At 39.9% G+C, this 23,308-nt stretch overlaps 1 protein-coding gene across 7 annotated transcripts in view; it reads left to right on the top strand.

Annotated features, from left to right (window-relative positions):
* The window catches only part of LDLRAD4 (low density lipoprotein receptor class A domain containing 4), a 330,103-nt gene extending 309,774 nt beyond the window's left edge, over window positions 1-20,329 (top strand). For all 7 annotated transcript variants that reach the window (XM_089516977.1, XM_089516972.1, XM_089516973.1 and 4 more), the window contains 3 exons: window positions 2,323-2,477; window positions 16,219-16,272; window positions 18,048-20,329. In XM_089516977.1, coding sequence (XP_089373103.1) covers window positions 2,373-2,477; window positions 16,219-16,272; window positions 18,048-18,590 — 702 coding nt within the window. In that variant the 5' untranslated portion in view covers window positions 2,323-2,372 and the 3' untranslated portion in view covers window positions 18,591-20,329. The remainder of the gene's footprint in view (window positions 1-2,322; window positions 2,478-16,218; window positions 16,273-18,047) is intronic.
* The last annotated feature ends 2,979 nt before the right edge of the window (window positions 20,330-23,308 follow it).

Below are 23,308 nucleotides of genomic sequence, written 5' to 3'. Positions count from 1 at the left end.
AAGACGAAACTTGCTGTTCAAGCCTTGGAGAAAGGTCAGGGGCAGAAAGGTACAGCTGGGTGTCATCGGCATACAGATGGTAGGAAAAGCCAAAAGAGCTAACGAGTTTTCCTAAGGACAGTGTGTAGAGAGAAAACAGAAGGGGACCCAGAACAGAGCCCTGGGGAACTCCAACAGTTAAGGGAACAGGAGAAGAAGTCTGGCCCCCTGCAACTACTCCAAAAGATCTGCCAGACAAGTAAGAACTAAACCAGGAGAACAGAGTCTGAGAACCCAAGGTCAGAAAGTATATCAACTAGAAGACAGTGATCAACAGTGTCAAAGGCAGCAGACAAATCAAGAAGGATGAGTACAGAGTAAAGGCCATTAGCCTTGGCCTGTAAAAGGTCATTCGAAATCTTAGTGAGAGCTGTCTCAGTAGAATGCCTTGGGCGGAAACCAGACTGAAAGGGATCGAGGATGGAGTTGGCTTCAAGAAACTCAAGACAGCGTGAATAAACAACCCGTTCCAAAACCTTAGAAAGAAAGGGAAGAAGAGAAATCGGACGATAGCTAGACAAAGAGGAGGGGTCAAGAGAAGGTTTTTTCAGAATTGGGGAAATGAGAGCATGTTTGAAGTCCGACGGGAAGTAGCCTGTAGAGAGAGAGAGAGATTAAAGATATGGAGAAGCGAGGGCAGAAAGGAGGGAGCTATAGAGATTAGAAGACGAGTAGGAATTGGATCAAGAGAACAGGTTGCAAGTTTGGAAGAGTTCAGAAGTGTAGAGAGTTCATCCAAAGAGGCAGGAGGAAACACAGAAAATATTTTAGGGGAGGGCGATAGAAGATTAAGAGCAGAAGAAGAATCAGGGGGGGGGGACTATCTCAGAGCGAATAGTGGAAACCTTAGAGATGAAATAATTAGCAAAGTCATTAGGAGATAACGATGAAGAGACAGAGGAGGAGAGGGAGGTTTAAGCAAAGTGTTGAAGGTGGAGAACAAACGCTGCGGGTGCCTTTCATTGGCGGAGATCAATGATTTGTAATAATTCTGTTTTGCCATAGAGAGGGCGCATGAGAAGGAAGAAAGAACAAATTTGAAATGGATAAAATCAGCCCACTCTTTGGACATTCTCCAAAGACGTTCGGCCGCTCTAGAGCAGGACCGGAGAAACTTAATGTTGGGGGTAAGCCAGGGCTGAGGTCTAGTCTTAGAGGAAGAAGTGCATACAGAGACAGGGGCAAAATGGTCAAGAGTTGAGGAAAGAGTGGAGTTAAATAAAGACATAGCTGAATCAGCAGAATCCCCGAGATTTAGGGAAGAGAGAGATGAAATCAGGGTCAGACCAAGATGGTTAGAGTCAACAGATTGAAGATCAAGAAAATGGCGTTGAATAGTATGGCGAGGAGGAGAAGTAAGAGCAAAGGAGATGAAATGATGATCAGATAGTGGAAAGTCAAGTGCCAGGTAGTCAGAAATGGTGCAGTTTGCAGCAAGAACTAGGTCAAGACAGTGACCAAGAGAATGAGTTGAAGAGTTGGAATGTGGTTGGAGGCCAAAAGAAGCTAGCAGAGAGTTAAAGCGAGATGTTGTAGGGTTATTGGAATCGTCAGCGTGGATATTGAAGTCACTTAGGATCAAAGTGGGGACTGAATCTGAAAGGAAGAATGTCAGTCATGATTCAAAGTCTGAGAGGAACTGGGTGGCAGAGCCAGGAGGGCGATAAATAACTGCAACCCGGAGCTGTAGAGGAGAGAAGAGTCTAATAGGATGAAACTCAAAAGAAGAGAAATGATAGCTGGGGGGAAAAGATAGAACTTGAAACTGGCAGGAGTTAGATAGCAAGATACCAACCCCTCCTGCTCGACCCTCAGGAAGGCTAGTGTGGGTGAAGGAGAGACCACCAAAAGAAAGGGCAGTGGAGGTAGCAGTATCATGGGCTGGGAGCCAGGTTTCAGTGAGAGCGAGGAGGTTAAAGGATTTAGAGAGAAAAAGGTCATGAATTGCTGTTGCTTTAGGGGAAGCAGAGTGGCAGTTCCAGAGGGAACAGAGGAAGGGAAGCAGGGAGACAGGGAGAGGCCGAATGGGGATCAGGTTAGGAGAAATGTGGCGAGCCATGGGAAGGATGGGGTTCACAGAGAAAAGAAAGAGGAGTAGCTGGCTCTCTTACTGGGGTGGTAAAGTTCTTTTTTGAATGACCTGACTAATCAGCATGCATTAATAAATTAGTTGTTTGGGATAGCAGTTAGTCACTCTACATCTTTTGTTTCTTTCACACACTGGTACATCTCCTTTTGTCTGGCTCAAGTGTAACACCTTTTTCTCTTTCTTTTTCTCCCCAGCTGAATTAGAGTTTGTTCAGATTATCATCATAATTGTGGTGATAACTGTTATGATAGTAGTCATCATCTGTTTACTGAACCATTACAAAGTGTCAACGCGATCGTTCATCAGTCGGCAGAGCCAAAGTAGAAGACAAGAGGATTCCTTACAGCCGGTAAGTTTAAACTCTTCCTTATTGGTCTCCTTGACTTAAGGGGTGTCTGTCGCAGACTGCTTTGTCGTTTGTAGAAAAACTGCTGTTCACCACCAGCAAAAGAAAGAGAGAAGTGTTCATTTCATACATTGGGTCTTCATATGTTGAATGCTGTGTATGCAGAAGTTGGTCAAGCAAAGCATATCACTTCTGCTACATGGATAAACCACTTCTTTTTATCTTCCAGGTAAGGGTAGCGATGCCGGAAATTTTAGAGCTTTGTTTCCTAACTTTTTTTGCAGGTTATCACAGATTTAAAATGCATCTGCATTTTTGTAGATGCTAAAGCAGCAGTTCTTAACTTGTGGTCCATATCTCTTGGGCCTCACAATGACCTCACAGGAGGTCCACAGTACCCTGGGGAGTGATCACTCACTCTATCTGCCTCTTTTTCTACTTGCCCTCCCTCCCTTACTTCCTCTTTCTCCAGTGGTGTGGTGCACATGGAGGTGCTGGGTGCAGCACAGAAAAAGTGCTAAGGTGTCCAGGGCGAGCTGCAGGAAGCAGAGCCTCTTCCGTTCCCCTCTACTAGGCACTGTCACCACTGTCTTGTTCCCTGGAGTGCTGGCTCACCCTCTTCCTCTTTCTGCACCTGACCTCCATCCCTTCCTCCTCCTTCTGCTGCTGAGGTGCAATGGAGGGAAGGAGCCCAGGAGGGTGGCGAAAGCAAAGCCCCTTCCCTCTTTTGGCTGGTCCGTGCTGTTGGGAAAGGGTTGCTAACCCTGCCTCTTTCTCCTGTGGCTGGAGTGCATATGAAGCAAAAGGCAACGGCAGCCATCCCAAGTTAAGCTGTAAAATAACTATGGTGTTTGATGCACAGTAGGATTTTAAATCTTGAGTTAAGCTTGGGAGTCTGCAGTAACAGAAAGTATTTCAAGAGGCTCCCTTGGAAAGAAAAGGTTAACAACCACTGGCCTAAAGGATTTCTTTGATAGTGCACTTTTAATCAGCATAAGTCCATGGATGGTCATTAGACTGTTGTTTATATCTCTACAACCATTCTATAGGTAGACAAGCCTGAGAAATAGAGCCTTAAGTCTGCAAGCTTCATGGCTAATTGGTATTAGAATCTCTTTCACTGCCCTCTTCAAACAGTTGATGAAGATGAAGGAACATCTCAGTGGTGGATCAACATTGCTGCTTAGTTTTGCTGAACTGGGAACATTTTACTGATTAACATTCTTTGATTGCCCTTTTGGATGGCATTTTGGTATGGCAAATTAACCACTTTTGCTCATAGTGAATAAGTCTCTTGAAAATATTATAAAAATAAATATCTGCTTGAACAATAAAAGTTGTTGACACAAGCTTGAGGAGTGAGATTTGGGCTGTGGAAAACAAATATGTTAATTTTAAGCTAAGAGTAGACATCCTTTTTCCTCCTGATAAGACAATTCCTGCTATGTGGAAAAATATGTTAAACTGTATTAAGTGCTATTTGTCTTAAGAGCCCATAAAAAGCAGGGGTAGGCACCTTTGGTGGGTTAAGGATTATTTTTTATCCCTAGGATACTATGTGGCTTCACAGATACAAAACAAAACACAAGGCCACATCTAGTTTTGAAAAGTTGATATTCTTTGATATTTGATCAAAGCCCTCCTATACCATTTATTCAAAATGTTTAAAAATGCTGAAGGCCTCCAAGAGGGGAAATTCACACTTTGATGCTAGAAAATGGGCCATAGAGCCCACAAAACAGCCATGAGGGCTACTGTGCAGTCTCCAGCATCATACTGCATCTAATTTGGTTTATCCTAGAATCCATCTTTTTTTACTCCTGGAAAATAAGTCAGTATGAAAATACACGTTTGACATTAAACTCCTATACTCATTGGACTTCTGCCCTTAAAGAACGTTAAACTCTGCACACTGACTGAGAGAGAAAGTGCAAATATCCAGTGCTGATGTCTAATCAGTTTGCTTAAGTTTTGGACAGCTATAACTTAAACCTGAAATGGCTAGTATATCATATTAGCTGAATTTATTAAAATTCCAACACAAGAGAAAGCATTTGCTATTAAAAAATACAGAGTGAAACACAAACCTCCTCTTTAAAATATTTATATAAACTTATTTTGAATACTTTCTTTCCTTTTACTTGATGGTAGCATACATAATTGCAGGGAAAGTGTGTACATATTCTGATGTTTGCTGACTGTTAATGCCTGAAGGCCACTGTAGGCTTCTTGGCAGTGGAAGTTTGATAATGGAAACACATGCATTAGCAAGCTTTTAGAAATACAAGATATCTGAAAGAAAAATACTAATTTTCTATTTCTGTGATAGAGTAATTTTTTTCTTTTACTTAAAATCTCTGACTTGTTTCAATATAGGTATATGAATAAGCAAAGGCAGAATTTGCCACTCTGTACCCCTGTTTTTTAACATTTATCTGCTGTGTATAATGTAATTCTTGCATAGTTTTCTCTGCATTTTTCTCCATGAAACTGATTTTAAGGAGCTTTTAACAAGATGTTTTATTATCTTTAATGGAACAAAATATCTTGCTTGAACTATCTTGAACACAATAGTCATATGAAATAGCTGCCCTATACAGAATCACACCATTGATCCAGTTAGTCTAGTATTGTCAACTGGCTGACAGTGGCTTTCAGGCAGTGGTTTTTCAAAGTCTGAAATCTTTTTATTGAGGGATGCTAGCCATTGAGCCCAGGGCCTTCTGCATGAAACACTTGCTTTTCACTGGTACATAAGGTCCTACGAAGAGAGTGCCCTAACACATTCCTTGTATCCTCAGACTTGCTGTTTATTGGGCTTTGAGGGGTAAAGGAAAGGAATGGTGGCTGCAGTTTGGTGGTAAAGCAGCTACCTTGCTAGGGAAGAAGATGACAGAAGCAGAGAGATTTCTTCTTGGTAGCTACTGAGGGTTGGAAGTATTCAGGGAATGGTGAAAATGTCAGCAGAGGTGACCAGGATCAGAATCTGTGTCATGTCCTCTCACTACTGCTTTAAGTTTGCTCAGAAGTCTCTTCATACACTTGCTCACTGAATCATTGCATTAGTGGGATGAATGGTTGTGCCAACTAATCTTCTCACATCATGCGTACCAGGCCATCTTGTTCATGGTTGTTTGTTTCTACAGCATGATTGATTGTTGAAAGGAAATTTTTGTGTATACAACATGCAACCGCCTTGGTCTTAGAAAGGCGGTATACAAATAAAATTTTACTTACTTACTTACTTACAAAGTGTTCCCCTACACAGGCATGCTGAATGCCCAGTTCATGTTGCAAGACCAGATGTCTTGAGAGTGGGGCAAACTGGAATAGGCAACAATGAGATTGATACAATTTATGTATCAACATGTAATCTGAAGAGACTATTGTTTCTGTTGGTTTGGTTTTAAGCACAACACCATTCCCTGACGTGAGTGAGCCTGAGGTATTCTAGAACTGTATGTTGATCCTCACAAGCATCAGACAAAAAGCCAGCATCCATCTGCATTTTTTCACATTGAAGAATGTGAAATTGCTTGGAATGATATTTTTCTTTACAAAATTGATTTTGGGGTGAAACAGACTGCCGCAAAGGCTTCAAGCCACCCCTTCCAAAACTGGATTAGGGCTGCAGCAACCACACACCACGGCCCCAATCTGCTTTTTTGCTGGCTGAACAAGGAATGTCAAGAAGCCGCTCCTTTTTGGAGCGGCAAAAAGCCGGCTTTTCTGGCCCAGTGTGGCCGGAAGCCAACTTTAAGGCACTCTGGCAGTGTGCAGCATATAAGCGTTGTACCACTGGAGCACCTGGAAGCTGGCCCCTGTATAAACGGCCGGGTGGCTTCCGGGCGGCTTAGGAGCATGCAGTATGTAAACAACATGCTCGCACACCACCCAGAAGGCAACACAAACAGGCAGCCTGTTTCACCCCTTTGTGTTAATTTGCTAGGGCTTAATTCTATTTTTTTTAAATAATGTAATGTGTTTTACTACCTTTAATAGAGGAAAAAAGAAGAAAAAAAAGAGATATAGCATGCAAGAAAGATGGACTTTTATTGCTAAAAAGCCTGTAGATGCTTTTAAAGCTGCCTTCTGGGGGTCACTTCAAATTAAAGCTACAAACATTTCTCAGTAATTTCAAAATCATTTACTGGCAGAAGACTTTTTAGCAAATAAAAGACCATATTTTTGTTTTTCTCCTGCAAATTTCAATGGATGCTTCCCAGTTTTTGCTTTTCTTGAATGTATATGAGGAAGTAGTGTATGTGTTCATATACCGTATGCAAAAGTAGTATTTATGCTTTTTTTTCTTGGTGTGTGTCAATTCATACTACCGCTATAGAATCCAGATATTCCCATGTTATGCATAGGGAAAACTAGGCTCTCAGGGACACAGGTTTTATCATTGTTCACTGGTTTCGTCAGTAAGTATTCAGTCTTGTGGTCTTCTACCGGCAGGGGTCTGTAACAGTATAGACCCGGAAAATATATTAAATACTGTTTCCCTACATTTCAAATTGAACAGTTTGGTGAGAAGTTACCTTGGTTTTCATGTGGCTCCTGAAAATGTCTTTCAGACTACTTTTCTTAGTTCTGTTGCAGGTACTGGAAATATAAATGACCGTTTGACTTGCCAGGCCCTCCTAACTGTGTCCTCGACTGTAACTGTTGTCAAAAACATAGAAAGAAAGCCTGCAGCCCCTTTGAGACTTTGTGAGAAATGAATAAGCTTTTGTGGACTTCATTCAACTTCAACAGATCCAGAAGGAGTACATAAAAGTTTGTGCTGGAAATTTCATTCTCTCAGTTAATCTCAAAGCTGCTACAGGATTTATGCTAATACAGATACCTGGTTATATCTTTGAATATAGCAATGTACCTCTTTTGAAAGTTTTTTTTTTTGGGGGGGCTCTCTTTTAGGTCTGTTTTTTTAATGGTTAGCTGTACCTTTATGATCCTGCTTTCATTCTTTACCTGTTGTAGTCAATTCTGAAGTAGCTGTATCACTGTTTTGTTTTCCCTTCAGACAGTGCTTAGCCATGTCCTTAGGTATATAGTTAACGTGAGGCTTGGAGCAACAGGAGTGGGCTGAAATTGTTAAGGGTAGGGGTAGCTACACTGTCTGAACAGTTCTGTATTGCCTTTGATTTAACATGTAGAACACCATTTTTCTAACATACCATACTTAAACTTTTCAACATCACGAACAGATATCTAAAATATACTTAACACAGTGGGTTGTCTTATCCTGATAGCTAACTAATATAGAAGAATAAGTAGTTTACTGTATCTAAAGAATTAGAGAAGAGTAAAATCCAGATTATATATGCCTAAATTGTCACTAAATTATCTTTTTAGTATTACTAGCTTTCTGAGAAATTCTGAAGTGGGAAGGAGAGGTAAAATATCATATTCTTTCATAGACATCACCTGTAAGAATAACAGGAAAATAGAAAGTTGAGAAGCACCTTCTAGAATTTGGTTTGATGATGTCATGTTTTAAGTTTGAGTAAAACATCTGTGACTGCTCTGTTTCTGTTGCTTATTGGTATTTTTTACTGTTGTGATAAATAATAAAATTGCTTGGCAAGCTCAAAGTAGCAAGTAGTGTGTGCTCTCTTCTGTACTTGATTGCTTTAAACCTCTATATAGTAATGTATATGGTGTGATTTAAGAGAACTGCCAACTTTTAAAAGTTACTGCCTTGTCACAATGCATATTTTCCATAATATTTTTCCAACATGCTTTTTTAAAAAAGAGTTTCAATTGATCTTTTCATCTTCTGACAAGCAAACCTTAGCTTGTAACTGAAACTTTAAAACATTTTTCAAAAACTTGTTGATGAATATTTTAAAACAAGATGACTAGAATATACATGGTTTTATTTATATGCAAGGACCTCCCAATTTTCAACCTGACAGCATTTCTGTTCTCTGTGGTTTGGATGGCTTCTCTAAAACTGAAAATGGAGGAGGGAAGGCTCTGAATTTTTTTGCGACAGGCAGGCCTTTAAAAAAAAAGAGTATGGAAAATTGTTGTTTGAAGCTTATGAATTGCCACAAGCCTAGGTGCTTGTGTTGAGATACAGCATGCTTTCAAAGGGTTTTTTTAGTACAGCTTTCCACAGCTCTCTGAAATGATCTATACCAATTCATAATTCCAGTTGATCCATTTGCTATTCTTCCTGCAATATCACATCATCCCCATCCACAAGTAGATGGCTAGATATGTTTTCCACAACACTCTCATGCGGTCTCTGCTCCCACCCAGGTCCTCTTCATTTCCTGTCGGGCAGAATGGGATAATGTAAATGTGACTACAAAATCATTAGCTTATTACTTATTTTTTAAAAGCATTACAATCATTGCACAAATTTGTCATAATGTGATTTCCATCAGGGCTAGATCTATCATTCTGAAGAGTGGGACAGCAAGTTGCAAGGTTGTTCCATGCACTGTTGCTGCTGTGTCCTCCTTCCCAGTGGCCTGAACCACCTTGATGTCTCTCTTCTTCATTGTCTTTTTCACATGGCAGCAGTAGTGAGGAGCCTCTACGTCATCCTTTTCCCAGCTGCCCACATTGCTTGCCAGCATGGCTGTCCCTCTGTCTCCCTCTTCTTTGTTGATTCTTCATGGAACCAGTACCTCCATCTCTTTCATTCTCTCATATAAGGAACTACCAGTACTTCATCCTTACATGGAGCTGGCAGACCATCAGCTGCAGCTTCTAACAAAAGCAGGCAGTTAAGGCTCAGCAAAAGATGGGGAGGAGTGTGTGTGCATGCATGCATGCATGCATACAAAGTAACATGTCTGAGGATGTGGCAGGGAACTGCTACTGATTTTCTGCCCTTTATACAGTTGTTATTCCAGCCATGCTTGTAAAGAAGCCCATGATACTGAAAGCCAATTCCATTCTAGGGCTGAACACCTACTTCAGTGGTCCTCTAAATCTGTAGGACTTCAACCCCCAGAATTCTTGACCATTGGCAAGGCTAGCTGGGGTGTCTGGTAATTGAAGTCCAGAATTTCTGGAGGACCAGGTGTTGAGAACCGCTGTTCTACTCCAGTATGAATTCTGTCTTGAATTTCCTGCTTAGCTGGAAGGATGAGCTGACAAGCCTTTTTATAAGCACCTCTCTGTCATTCTGCTGATGACAGAAATCCAAATAAAATGGAGATCAGAAGGAGCAATAACTGTCAACCCAGAAGAACAAGAAGAGGTGCGGAGCAGAAGAAGCAGACACATCATTGCTGATTATGTCCAAGTAGAGCAAAACACAATGCTTTCAGAATCCAGATAGGTTTAAAAAAATCTCTTCCTCCTAGCACAAACTTTTTTTTAATTTGAAAAATGAAGGTAGTTAAAGGAAAAACATTAACTGGGCTAATGATATATCATTTGGATACTGAACCCCCCCCCCCCCCCAAGTAGAGAAATGAGCAAAGACAAACTAGAGAATAATGCGAAATCTGTCTGGATGGCAACATAATCTCCCCAGGCAAGGAATCATTTTTAAATTGCAAGAGGCTTGGTTCTGCTTTTCCATTCAGGCTTTGGGGTATGCATGTAATGTCTGGCAGATTGTTAAAAATCATGTGGAGTAGTATTTTTTAATGAGCTTGTCTTGTTATACTTAAAAAATGTTAATTAAGCCAGTAGACTATATCAAAATAAAATTTCAGATGCATACAATTTCAAAGATGCTTGTCACTCTATGCATTTGGGGAATTCTGTTTTGGGTAATACATCTTTGTAAAATACCTTTTATAGGAAATTATCATTATTTGTGTTTTGCTCAGAAATTTGAAGTGAAAGAATATTAAATATGAAAAAACTGTAATAACAGAGTGTTTTTAACTGTTTGGCAGTGGTACCCAAACTGTGCTGTCTAAGAGATTTTGGACTTCAGCTCCCCGAATCCCAGATTATTGGCCAACGTGGCTGAGGTGTCTGGGAGCTGAAGTCCAAATGTCTTAAAGGGCACAGTTTGGGGACCACTGTGTTAGAGTGTTAGGGAAATGATTTTGTTCTCTTCACATGCTGATTCCACCCATCCTGTGTCTTTTAAAGAAATGCATTGATTTTTTGTGAACAAAACTGTGCTGTTTTGTTATGGTTGGTCAAGTATTACTTCCTTGCACTTTTAGAACAGCCTGCTTCTTCTGTGCAATATGCATTTATTCATATTTTATGCTCTGAAGAGGAAAAAAAATATATGGTGTTAACAAAAGCAGTAGGCCTCTCTACTTCTGTAACCCACAGGACCTCTGTTCAGTGTATTCAACATCTTGCTGCCATCTAGAGGCAACCTTAAAAAACAACACTCAAACCCCTTTAATTGTAAATGGAGTGAAATGTATTAGCATAGTTTATCTATCTAAGCATGTTCACATGTTTGCAAGAATTTTGCCGTCATGCTTTCATACCAGATTTGTAGCATATAAGGTTTGGATAAAGCAAAGTAACATAATCCAACGCAAATGTTACTTTGCTTTATCCAAACCTTATTTGCATTGGTACATATTTCTGTGTAACAAGAGTAACAGTCTATTCTCTGTGTCCCATCTGTCAGAACAACATGCTGGGTGTGTGTGTAGGAGAGGCCCTTCTCTGTTGTAGGAACCCAGTTCCATGCTATATGCCTTGACGGCTATATTTACTGTTGTTCAGGCACCATGTGAAAACATGGTTCACCAAAAAGACTTAAGTAAGACCTAAATAGTTTTACACTGGCGGGATACAGACGGACAGGGGAAGACGTCTTGGAGGTGTATTCTGCTGAATACGGAGCCTCCAGACCGCCCGCCCTGGGGGCGTGGCTCAGGAGATGGGGCTTCCACATGGGGGGCAGTGAAGACGCCTCACCTGGGTCAGTTTCAGACCCGGAGTTTCCAAACCGCCGCCTCGGAGGACGCTGCAAAGAGAGAGGCAGCTTCCTCACGGGCGGCCAAAAACGGGGCTTTTTTTTTCCTTTGCCGGCTGGTGGATGCGCAGCTGCAGCGCTGAGCAGCGGCGGCAGAAAGCCTATGTGCACATTTAAAGTGCCCAAGCCCCTTTAAAACTTTTCCCCCCGCTCTGCCCAAGAACAATGGTGGTCTCCTGCCAGCTGGTGATCAGCTGGTGTTGGCATCCTTGTCCACTTGCACTTTGCCAGTGTCACCAGCATCATGGATGCCTCCTCTCCTTTGGTCCCCGCGCTCCTGCTGAATCTGCAATGCACAGCCACAGCTGTCGCCGCTGCCACCGCTGTCCCCCTGCCATCCCCCATCACCTCCCTTGTACATATGTAAATATTTACAGTTTTAGCGGTTTTTATTGTTAGGTGAAAATGGCACAGGAATGTGTGTAGGGGCTCACTTTAAAGTCCAAACTTTCCAAGCAGCGCATGCGTACATGTTGCTCTAGGGTTAGGGTTAGGGTTAGGGTTAGGGTTACGAGTCTTAAAATGCGCTGCAGCTGTGCTGCAGCTTCCACACCTGCATGGCAGCTGACGCTGCAATTAAAGCCTGACTGCAAACTGCGCATGTTCCAGGACCCCGACTCATTATGCGACGCAGCAGACACGGAGCTTTTAAATGGGCAACTTAAATTAGCGGCGTAGCAATTCTGACGTACCGGTGCAGCAGCTTACAGACGGAGCTGCGCAGCTGCGCATCAAACGAAAAAGAAGCGGAGAAAAGCAGCACCTTTTTAATGCCGCTTCTTCCCGCTTGGGGCGTGCGGGGGGCGTGTTCATGGCGGCATTCAGGTAAGGGCCGTCTGAAGGCTCTACCTTCATGACGTCATGAATACACCCCTTTTTGCCCGTCTGTATCCCGCCATAGATCCTCAAAGTATGTTTTTTTTAAAAGTTTCAAACAGTTTAAACTTTTTAGTTTTTAAACCTATTTTTACTCTATTAAAATAATTTTTCAAACAGATGACCACACATTTGGAAAGGAGAGATGTAGTAGTGATGGGTGACTTCAACTACTCTGATATTTGCTGGAAGTCAAACTCTGCCAAAACCTCAAGGTCTAACAAATTTTCACTTGCCTAGAAGACAATTTCCTTGTCCAAAAGGTGGAAGAAGCAACAAGGGGATCAGCTATTTTAGATCTGATCCTAACCAGCAGTGATGACCTGGTTAATGGGGTGCAAATGGTGGGATCCTTAGGTGGGATTGATCATGTTCTCCTGGAGTTTGTTATACAGTGAAAAGGAGAAGCCATACACTTTGGGACGATAAAGGAACGATATAACAATGACACCAGTACTAGCAGAAAACCTCACAGACCTGGAACACCTACTAAGGAAGATCAATGAAGAAAGTGCAAAGGCGGGCCTACTGTTGAACATAAAGAAAACAAAAACAATGACCACGGAGAATGTACCCAAAATAGAAATAGTAAAAGAATTCTCATACCTGGGATCAAACATTGATAGAAATGGGGACTGCCACCAGGAAATCAGAAGAAGGTTAAAAATGGGAAGAGCAGATATGAAAGAAATAGAAAAGATCCTAAATTGCAAAAATATGGAACTGAGCACAAAAGTTGGAATCATACTAGCCATCGTATTCCCTATTACCATGTATGGATGTGAGAGCTGGATAGTTATGTAAGAAGATAGGAAGAAAATCAATTAATTTGAGATGTGGTGCTGGAGAAGAGTGGTGAGGATCCCGTGGATAGCCAAAAGGACAAACAAATGGGTCCTAGAGCAGATCAAACAGGAAATCTCTCTGGAAGCCAAGATGACAAAATTGAGGCTGTTGTACTTTGGACACATCATGAGAAGAGAGGACTCATTGGAAAAAACAATGCTAAGAAAGGTGGAGGGAAGTAGAAAGAGAGGAAGGACTCATGCCAGATGGATGGTCTCTGTTAGGTAGGTCACAGGTATTAGTTTGCAGAAATTAAGCAAAGCAGTGGAGGACAGAGGTCTTGGAGATGTCTCATCCATAGGGTGACCATTGGCCGAGATTGACTTGATGGCAGTTAACAACAGAAAATATTTCCCCCAGTGCAGAATAAGCTGAGAAAGAGAACATTACTTATAAGTACTTTTTTGATTTAATGGCATAAGAAATATTCAAGTGTTCAATTTAATAGATAACTGGATTGTGCCTTTATGCAAACTTTGTAATATAGAATCCATACATAAAGACTGGTATAAACTTGCCTGGAAGAGATTGAATCTGAAGGAGGAAAGTTAATGAGATCCTTACGGTGCGGATAGGTAGATTTTTGTATTAGGCTTGTCGTGTTGAAAATCCAAAACAGTTAAATGGAATTGTTGCTCTTCAAAATATCTTGCTATGTGGTTATTTTGTGGTTATAGATACAAAGAATTATTTTAAGTAAATAAAGTGCCTTTTGGCTTATTGTGTTTTGTAATGTAATCAAAACAAACCACCATTGAACAACACTTTGAGAAGAGTTCCTAATCTTGGCTTTATGTGTGCTTATGTTTTGCCTGGACTTCAGCATGGATAAGGATGAACATTCACTTAAATCTTATTTACATAACTACTTCTTATTGACCCCAGCAGTGTGAGTTGATTAAATTGTGTATCTATGTAAATGTCCTATTCTTGAGATTTAAGAGCCTTATATCCTGAATTCAGATGTGCCATTTAAAAGGCTTCTGAGCCTCTATCCTGCCATTCGTGTGCATATGTGAGAAGACAGAAATAAAGTTTTTTAAAAAATTTCTTTAAATGATAAATTAGTGAAATTTATCAACTACAGGTACAAATACCTGTAAGGAAAACATTCCCTATTGGAGATACAATTGCTTAAGAGCAGATTGATGTGTGTGTGGTTTTATTCTCTCTCTCTCTCTCTCTCTCTCTCTATATATATATATATATATATATTGAAGTGATCAGTATATTTCAAGAAGAAACTCTAAAAATTCTCTAAATTTGTAATGCAAGTAACAGATTTAGAAACAATTGCAAGTTTTCTCACTACGACAAAATTTGTATTGCTGAAAAGGAAAGAAACATTTTTGCTCAAAGATGGTTGAAGAATGTAAGACATGTGCTCAAGTGGGTAATGTTAACATCTAAGAGAAGAAAAGAATAACTGTTGTTGGAGAACAGATTTATAGAATGTTGGGCAACATTTTTAAAATGACTAGAATGGAAAGACCAGTGATTACAGTTTATCCATTACAATATAATAATATAAGATTCCTTTTTCGCTCACTATGCTTTTTTCTATATTGTTCTTCTTGTCTCCTTTCCCTTTTTCTTTTGAAAAAACTGTAATATGGACAAAAATTATCTTTATGATATAAATTACTGAGATTTATTTTTTTTAATATTTTTACTCTACTAAGTGAGTGATGGGAGGTTAAAAACAGAACCAAAGTGATGATGGATCAAGTGTCACCAGTTCTGAACTGCCTTCCTACTTGCTTCTGGTTTTGTCCTCTGTGTGTGTGTGTGTGTGTGTGTGTGTGTGTGTGTGTGTGTGTACGCCTTCTAGTCACCTGTCAACTTCTGGTGACCCCATGAATTTCATAAGGCTTTCTTAGGCAAGGAATACTCAGAGGTGGTTTTGCCATTTGCTTCTGAATTATAGCCTACAGCACCTGGTATTCATTGGGTTGACCCTATTTAGCTTCTAAGATGGATAAATGTCATGGCTTTGACCTTTAAAGCACTAAAACCCATGAGGCCATGATATCTGCAAGTCCTCTCCTTCTGTATGAGCCTGCCTGGAATTTGAGGTTATTAATGGAGAATCTCACTTCTCAAGAGGCATGACACAGACAGAGCTTTTTCTATGGTGGTGCCTTAGTTGTAGGAATCTCTAGGAAAGTCAAGCTGGTGTTATCCCTACAAAGTGTCCAGCAGACTGCCTTGTTTTTTATGGTGGCTTTTGGGACTATTTTAACTGGTTTTTCTTTTTAAAGAATCCATTTTAAATGGATGTCTTTATCTGATTTTATTTGTTATACATTACCCCAGGATCTCTAGTGGGATTTAAGAGGTTGACAAATTGATAAGAACAAAAAAGTTCCACATAAATAGCAATAGCATTTTACATTTCCGTACTGCTTCATAGTGAACTAAGCACTCTCTAAGTGGTTTGCAGTATGTTAGCCAATTGCTCCAACAAGCTGGGTACTCATTTTACCAACCTAAGAAAGGATGGCAGGCTGAATCAACCTGGAGCCCTGCAGGATCACAACATTTTGGCTGCAGTACTAGAATTTAACCACTGTGCCACCAATAATACATTGAGACACAAACAGAACTGGTGAGGGAGGGGTACAGAGGTACAGAGCTATAAACCTGGCATATGCTGAAATGTTATGGATTTTTTAAAGTAAATTCCACGAGCTTGCTTCAAAGAAAAGGCAATTAGGCTTGGGCTTTTTGTCTTATGTTTACTAATAGGCCAGTCTCAAAGCAACACTAAAGAAAATTTAAAAATATAAAATACATTTTATTTCCTTGAGTACTGGAATGGTGAACATTTGTTACATGGAGTTGGTGCTGTAGTTTTTAAAGTATGTAATTTTATATTGTTTTTATTTGATGTTTTAATTGTTTTAATTGTAATGTGTTTTTAAAGTGTTTCTATTTATGAACTGCTTTCGGTCCCTTTCTGATAGAAAAGCGGCATAAAATGAAATAAATAAACAAACAAACATGAATTTAGTCTTTATGTAAGAATTATTTCAGAGACAGTCAGCCTCTCATAATATGTTGAAGTTAATTGTATTCTTTTATTCTCTGTCCTAGGAGGGGTGTTTGTGGCCTTCTGATAGCTCATCGTCACGTCAGGGAGCTTCAGAGGTAAGTTTTCCTTCTGACTGAGTTTTCAGCAACCTGTATTTTTCGTTACTAGAACAGGGGCAGCTCAACTATGGTTCAAGAGCTGCATATAACTGTTCAACTACACACTTGTGGATTTTTGGCCAGCAAGATACTCATTCTACCACTGTTAGCAGTTCTAATAAATGCCAGTGGACAGGAAATCCCTGCCCCTGTAATCACTTGGACTGCAGATACCTTTGAGGGCAAAACAGAAATATTTGGTTGCAGGAGAAAAAAATTATTAAATCGGCATAAGCTGCAAGAGAGAGGCTGCTGAGGAAGCATGGAAGTGAAGGAGGCAGAAGCAGTTGCCAGGAGGATATGGGAAACCTGCAAAGGAGGGGAGAGTCTGCTACTCAGTTCAAGGGTGCAGATATCATGGCTGAAACCAAAAAAAGGAAGAAGTGCAATCCTGGGCTCAGAGCAAAGGGGAGAATCTGCTAATATATCTGACAGTATTGGCACCTTCGGTTCTCATGGTCAGTGTACAAAAGTTAGACCCAGGGTATGAGGTTTTTTCTATTTAATTTCTTTTCTCTCTGTGCTCTGCAGGCCTTAAGCTCCTTTCCCTCCTTGTCCTGGCTTTTAGGAGACAGAAGGGCAATCCATTTGCACCTTTTTCTAGCTCTCTTTTTGCACTGACTGTCCACAGGTTTTGCCTGAGAAAAGATGGGATTAATCCAAGGCCTTTTCTCTTACCAAAGAGCTTTAAAAGATGTATAACTAGCTTGTACTTCTAAATAGTTATGATGATATAAAAGTTATTTTTATTCCTATTTTTAAAATGTCTACATAAAAATTTGTTTGCATCTGTAGCTCTCAGATTTTTGAAGGTTCTGTTATGTGGCTCAGAGTATATGAAATTTAGATTATTCCCATGCAGATGTACATCTTATATTATGACTATTGTTTGGCAGTCCACAATAGTTCTACTATTTTCAGCTTAGGAAAAAATTGTGGAATCTTTGAGAGGGGAGGTATGTTTTACTGCATCAGAACTCCCTGCTGGATTGGACTTTGATATTTTCTTAATTTTACCATTGGCTAGGTGCTAAAAAAGCAGATAAAAGAACTCATAGAAACTTTTAGAATCAGAAATTTCTATCTTTTGAGAATTTATCTGATTCTTGTGTATAGAGTTTTTTCTGAAGTAGTATGGTAATTTAAAGATATAGCCATGTTAGTCTGCAGAATCAGCATGTAGAGAGATCTTGTAGCACTTTTGAGACTATCTGAAAGAAAGAAGTTGGCAGCATGAGCTTTCATAAACTTAAGTCTACTTCCTCTATATCTGTGCTAAATTTGTTTGCCAATGACCTAGTACAGTTGACACTCCATATCCACAGATTCTGCAACCATAAATTCAGCCACTGGCAGCTTGAAAATATTTTTTAAAAATCCAAAAACAAACGTTGATTTTGCCATTTTTAATACAAGGGACACCATTTTACTACACCATGATATACAATAGGACCTGAACATCTACAAATTTGGGTATCTATAGAGGGGTCTAGAACCAAACCCCAGTGAATATAATCAAAATTCTTCCCTGCCTCTCCCCTTGGTGCAAATGTTTAGATGGTCATATTGGGAGGTTATTGTCCTTCCCTGAAGCTGTTTCCAAATGAGTTACTTAAGCTTATCAGCTGCCATGATGGTTTATGTTCCATGTTTCTGTGTACAGAGTCTTTTTTATATGTGAACTAGATTTAGATTTGTTGACTTCATTGATGAGTACTTTCTTCACATTGCAGATTATGTATGCCCCACGGTCCAGGGACAGGTTTACAGCTCCATCCTTTATGCAGAGGGAACATTTCAGTCGCTTCCAGCCAACCTATCCATACATGCAGCATGAGATTGACCTTCCTCCTACTATCTCTCTCTCTGATGGTGAAGAGCCACCACCATACCAAGGGCCATGCACACTGCAGCTTCGGGACCCAGAGCAACAGATGGAACTCAACAGGGAATCTGTGAGGGCACCACCGAACAGGACTATATTTGACAGCGACTTGATAGACATTACAATGTACAGTGGGGGCCCTTGCCCACCAAGCAGCAATTCGGGCATAAGTGCAACCAATTATAGCAGTAATGGAAGGATGGAAGGACCACCCCCAACTTACAGTGAGGTCATGGGGCATTACCCAGGTTCCTCTTTTTTCCATCACCAGCAAAGCAACGCACCTCCTTCATCACAGAGGGGGAGCAGACTACAGTTTCAGCAGAACAATCCAGAGAGCACAATAGTTCCTACTAAAGGCAAAGACAGGAAACCAGGAAACCTAGTCTAGGTTTCCTTGCCATGTGCACTTGGAGAGAGACAGGAGAATCAAACAGGAGCATAATGAAAGTTTTTATGCCCCTGTGCACAATATTGTTAAATTTCATGTGATGCAGTTTTAGTAAAACCAAACGTGCAAAGCTGTTCTTTGTTTCTGATTCCTTTCAGGGGAATTGCATGAAAACTGGTTTGAAATAATTACAACCTTCCATTCAGTTTGGCCACGAGCAGTGTTTTCTTTTGGGGGGATTATGTTATTATTTTTCAATAATCAATTTGAATTATTTAATTCTAAGAGGTAACTTAGCACAGAAATATGTCTTGATCAGCCTGTTTTATAATGAGTGAATGACTTAAAGAGGACAAGAAAGGGTTACTAAGTCAGTGGGGGCAAAATTGGCCAGTTTGCTTCCCTTCCCCTCCCAGAGTGTTGGAATTTCATTCTATCTAACTCAGCATTTCTGTTGTGTGCCAAGATATAAAGGTGTTTTTTTAAAAAAAAGAACACAAGATGAATACAAGGAGTTAATTTGTGTTGTGATACAAGTGTGTTGAATTTGCACTATCTTTAATGTTTTAAATATATATATGAGGGAACTGTTTTACATGAAGTTCTTCTATACGTTGTCTTTTAACCTGTGGAACAATGATTATCCTCTAGGAACCCTTTTTGAAGACTTTGCCCAGGCCTCTGTTGATAGTCATTGAACTGGGACTGTTGGATTAAATGGATCTCTTTTCTATTTTACATAAATAAAAGTAAATGTCAGAAGACATCATAACGTTACCTTTTGCAATAATTTTGCATTCAAATAGGCCATCAGCAAGTTGTCTTAGAAACCTAAGAGTGGAAGAAAGCAAATGTGAACGTTACAAAAGTTGCCGCCTTTAGGTGGATTGAGCTATAAGCCATTTGTTTAACTACAGCAGATGACAATGCCAGACGCATCTACTTTTTTTGTAATTAACTATATATTAACTGCTTGTTGCCACCCCCTTTTAAAACAATGCAGTGTTAGCAGTACCTAAAGCTTTTGCAGATTTTTAACTTCACTGTAGTCCATAATATATTCAGTCACATAGCCTGACATCATATAATAAATGGTTTAAAAATACAAAATGGGTTTTTGCTGTTAAATCACACTCTATTGTGTTTTTTTCTCTTATCTTTTGTGTCTAAGTTCCTTAAAGATAGTGGATCTATCTGAGCCCTCTTCCCATACTGCCATTTCTTCAGTTGGTCTGATAGTGTTATAAAGGTATTCCTTGCAGAGCCTGCACCACTAGACTGATGCTGAGAATTGTCTCAGAACATTAATTGGTTTTTAGTTGGTTAATTTCTTCTTTGTGCATTGATATGATTTTTATGTCAAATGTAAGCAGTCACATAGCTTTTTACGATCATGCTTTTTAATTAGAACTGACTTACCTTATTGTCATTTTAAGACTATTCAGTTTTAAACCACAGCCTAAGGAATAACAGTTGACTTGCTCACATTTGGCAATCATAGGCAATAATGTCCTGTACTAGATCATCTATATTGCAAGTAAAAGATATTTTGAAGAGGAAGGGTTGTCTGTTCAAAAACACACACAAAGCACAGCAGGCACTTCAAACGCAGTCAACAGATGGACTTTAAAGAAAACAGGGAATTTCTAGAATCTTATTTCTGATGTTCCTTTTCCCTTCCAGTACAGTAGGCCATGCTTATCAATGAATTCTACCATCCACAGCTTGAAAATATACCCCCCCCCAAAAAAAAAGAAAGAAAGAAAGAAAGAAACCTCCCAAAAGCCAGCCTTGATTTTGCAATTTTGCATAACTGACACAATTTTACTATGCCACGATATACAATGGGGCTTGAGCATCCACAGATTTAGGAATCCATGGGGGGTCCTGGAACCAAACTCCAGCAGATACCAAGGGCACACTGTATTATCTTTATTATTCAAGCCTCCTGTCCCAACCCCACCCCAGTCTTAATTCTGATATTCCTGAGAGAATTGAATCTGCATGGCAGAAGTCTCCCCTTTTTATGGCCTTATGGGCTAGCATTTTGCTAACTGAACAGCTAACAAGTACACCAGCTATACTATAGTAATGTGCTATACTTATGAACTTGTGCTCTATGCTGAAGTTTGGATTTTTGTAGTACTGCCATAATCTGAAAGTTACATTGAAACCTAATTGAACTGGATCTCTGATCTATGCAGAGCTCTAATGCCAAAACAACATATGTGGTGTACATTTCCTTAACACATAGGTTTGTAAAGATACTTTTTTGGGGATCTAAGGTGGTATGTGAACCTGATGGCTTGTTTGAGGGCCATTTTAGTTAATAATTATAATCTAAATAGAGAACCCATTTTTATCAGAAACCACCCATTTATTGCTCCAACATAGTCATTATTTAAACTGCTTTTCTTTTATACATTATTTTCACTCACTTGCAAATTTCAGTCTCTCATACGGTAAGTGTAAATATTTAATCATAGTTTAGTTTTGTGAAATACCCATCCCAAATCAGCTATTTCAGAGTACTCAGTGGAAATAAGTTTTTTTAGCATTTTCTTTTTAATAATCAGAGGACCTAGATTCAGGTAAATCAAATGATCACTTACTCTTCATGTCTTGTTTACTGTGGTTAACAAGTGAGATATCTGAACTAAATCCAGAATTAAATGGTCAGAGATGAGACAAACCTTTAAAATATTGCTTGTATATAGCTGAGTGTTAAAAAGTCAAAAGTCATGGTAAATATCTTGGTATCTGTAGAGAGAGTTTCATTGTATTAACTGATACCTACCTAAAGAGTCCGAATTTCAACTGTGATTAATTGAAACTCAGCTGTCAAGCTAGTAGCCACTGGATCAATAGAAAGGAAGCAAGTGTTGGCATTAGAGCCCTTGGATTCCAAATTTTTCTTCACAGATTTATGTTTTATACATGTAATATTAACAGCTTTTAATTTAGGCACTTTCTTCTGTTATTCTGAGAAGAGCAATACAGTCACCTCTCCGTTTTCAGGGGTGGGGGGTCCATTTAAGATCCCCTGCAAAAAATAAAAATTGCCAATATTCAACCCCATTGGCTTGAATGGCAGCATGTGCCTGGGGGCACTTATGGGTGCATGCCATTGGCACAAACCCCATTTTGTCCCCCTCCGTTTGCCGCCCACAAACAGGTGAGGGACGCAGATTCCAAGTCCGCGAAAACGGAGGGGCGATTGTATTTATATAAGCAAGTCTTTACCCTTCAGATTTCCCATCTTAATGCACCCATACAATAATATCAAGGCCAAACCCAGTTTCTCAGTCTCTCATATAATTGCATAATGTCTTTGAATCTTCTATGAATAATCCGGTCCTGGGGACTTTTTGGAAGCCTTTTTGTGTACATTAGTTGGGTGGTGAGGGAAGTTTTAACTTCATCTGAGTGTTCAAATGATTTTCTTTTGCTGCTGTTTTCTCTTCTCCCAAAAATGTCCTTGGAAGTTGTGGTTTCATTCCTGGAGAATAAACTTCGTAGGATGAAACTTACTGGGGAATTTACAAGTGTATTACTTCTAAAGTGGTGCCTTGTAGATATTTTGTAGTAGGTACAACAGATATTTTATTATTATTTCTTCCATTTAGGCTTCCTATCATTTCTTTAGTGGAAATATCAGCAATAAACCAGATATCTAGTTCCTTGCTTTGTTGGAGCCAAATGAAACACCATGAAAATATGAACTCCACTGGCACTGTCTGCCCAAAATTGTTTGCTGACACAGAGTGGCAAAGTGTGCTCCCCCCAAGTCAAGGACCAACATCAGGGGGTCAAAGTACAGAAACCTGGGCTGCAGTTCTCAACAATAGCTAGTGATGAGTTGCAGTTCAACAACATCTGGAGGGTTGCATTCTTCCCTTCCCATGCCTGAATCCAATTATTAGTTCTAAGTAGAAGAGTTCCATTTAATAAATGGAACGTACATATGTGTTTGTTTGCCAGGTTTCCTGGTGTACTGACATTGGCCTGTTACAGACAGCCAAAATAAAGCTGCTTCGAGTCACAGTGGAGGTATGGTGTTTCAATGATGCATGCGTCCTAAGAGTCCAGAAGTCGCACCAAAGCCACGCTGCAGCCCTAAGGACTGGAGTGTGGCTTTGGTGCAGCTTCTGGACTCTTAGGACGCATGCATCATTGAAACACCATACCTCCACTGTGACTCGAAGCAGCTTTATTTTGGCTGTCTGTAACAGGCCATTGATTGGGACTAATCACACTAGGTGGCAAACAGGATTTAAATGAGTTAAATGAGAGTTAAAACAGGAAATGCCTGATGTTTATCGCACAACATTTCCTGTTTAACTCTCGTTTAAATCCTGTTTGCCCCCTAATGTGATAAAGCAGTAAGAAGTAGATTGAAGTCAAGCTAGCAGAGAAGGCTAGTTAAGTTATTTTTGCACCTAAAGTAGCCTGATAAATGTGTACCTTCCCATTGCCACTACACTATGCCCTTTCATAACCACAGAAGCACCCACCCCACTTTACCTTTCTGAAGGCAAGCAATACTGAAGAAACAAAGTGTGCCTAGCTAACAAAGTAAATGTGATAAACATTTTTTCAAGTTTAGGATTATTCAAGAGGAAGCAAATTTAGTTCATAGAAACAGGTCTGGTGCTCACACCAACCTGAAAGGAAAAGATATGTTCAGGCCAGCTATTCAGTTTTTCATGGGCTAGTAA

Source organism: Sceloporus occidentalis, unplaced genomic scaffold, assembly GCF_023333645.1.
Source record: "Sceloporus occidentalis isolate IW3139 unplaced genomic scaffold, rSceOcc1.0.p SCAF_3, whole genome shotgun sequence".
In the NCBI taxonomy this organism is placed as follows: Eukaryota; Metazoa; Chordata; class Lepidosauria; order Squamata; family Phrynosomatidae; genus Sceloporus; species Sceloporus occidentalis.
The sequence above is the reverse complement of the archived record's forward strand: the minus strand, read 5'-3'. Positions and strand labels throughout refer to the sequence as shown.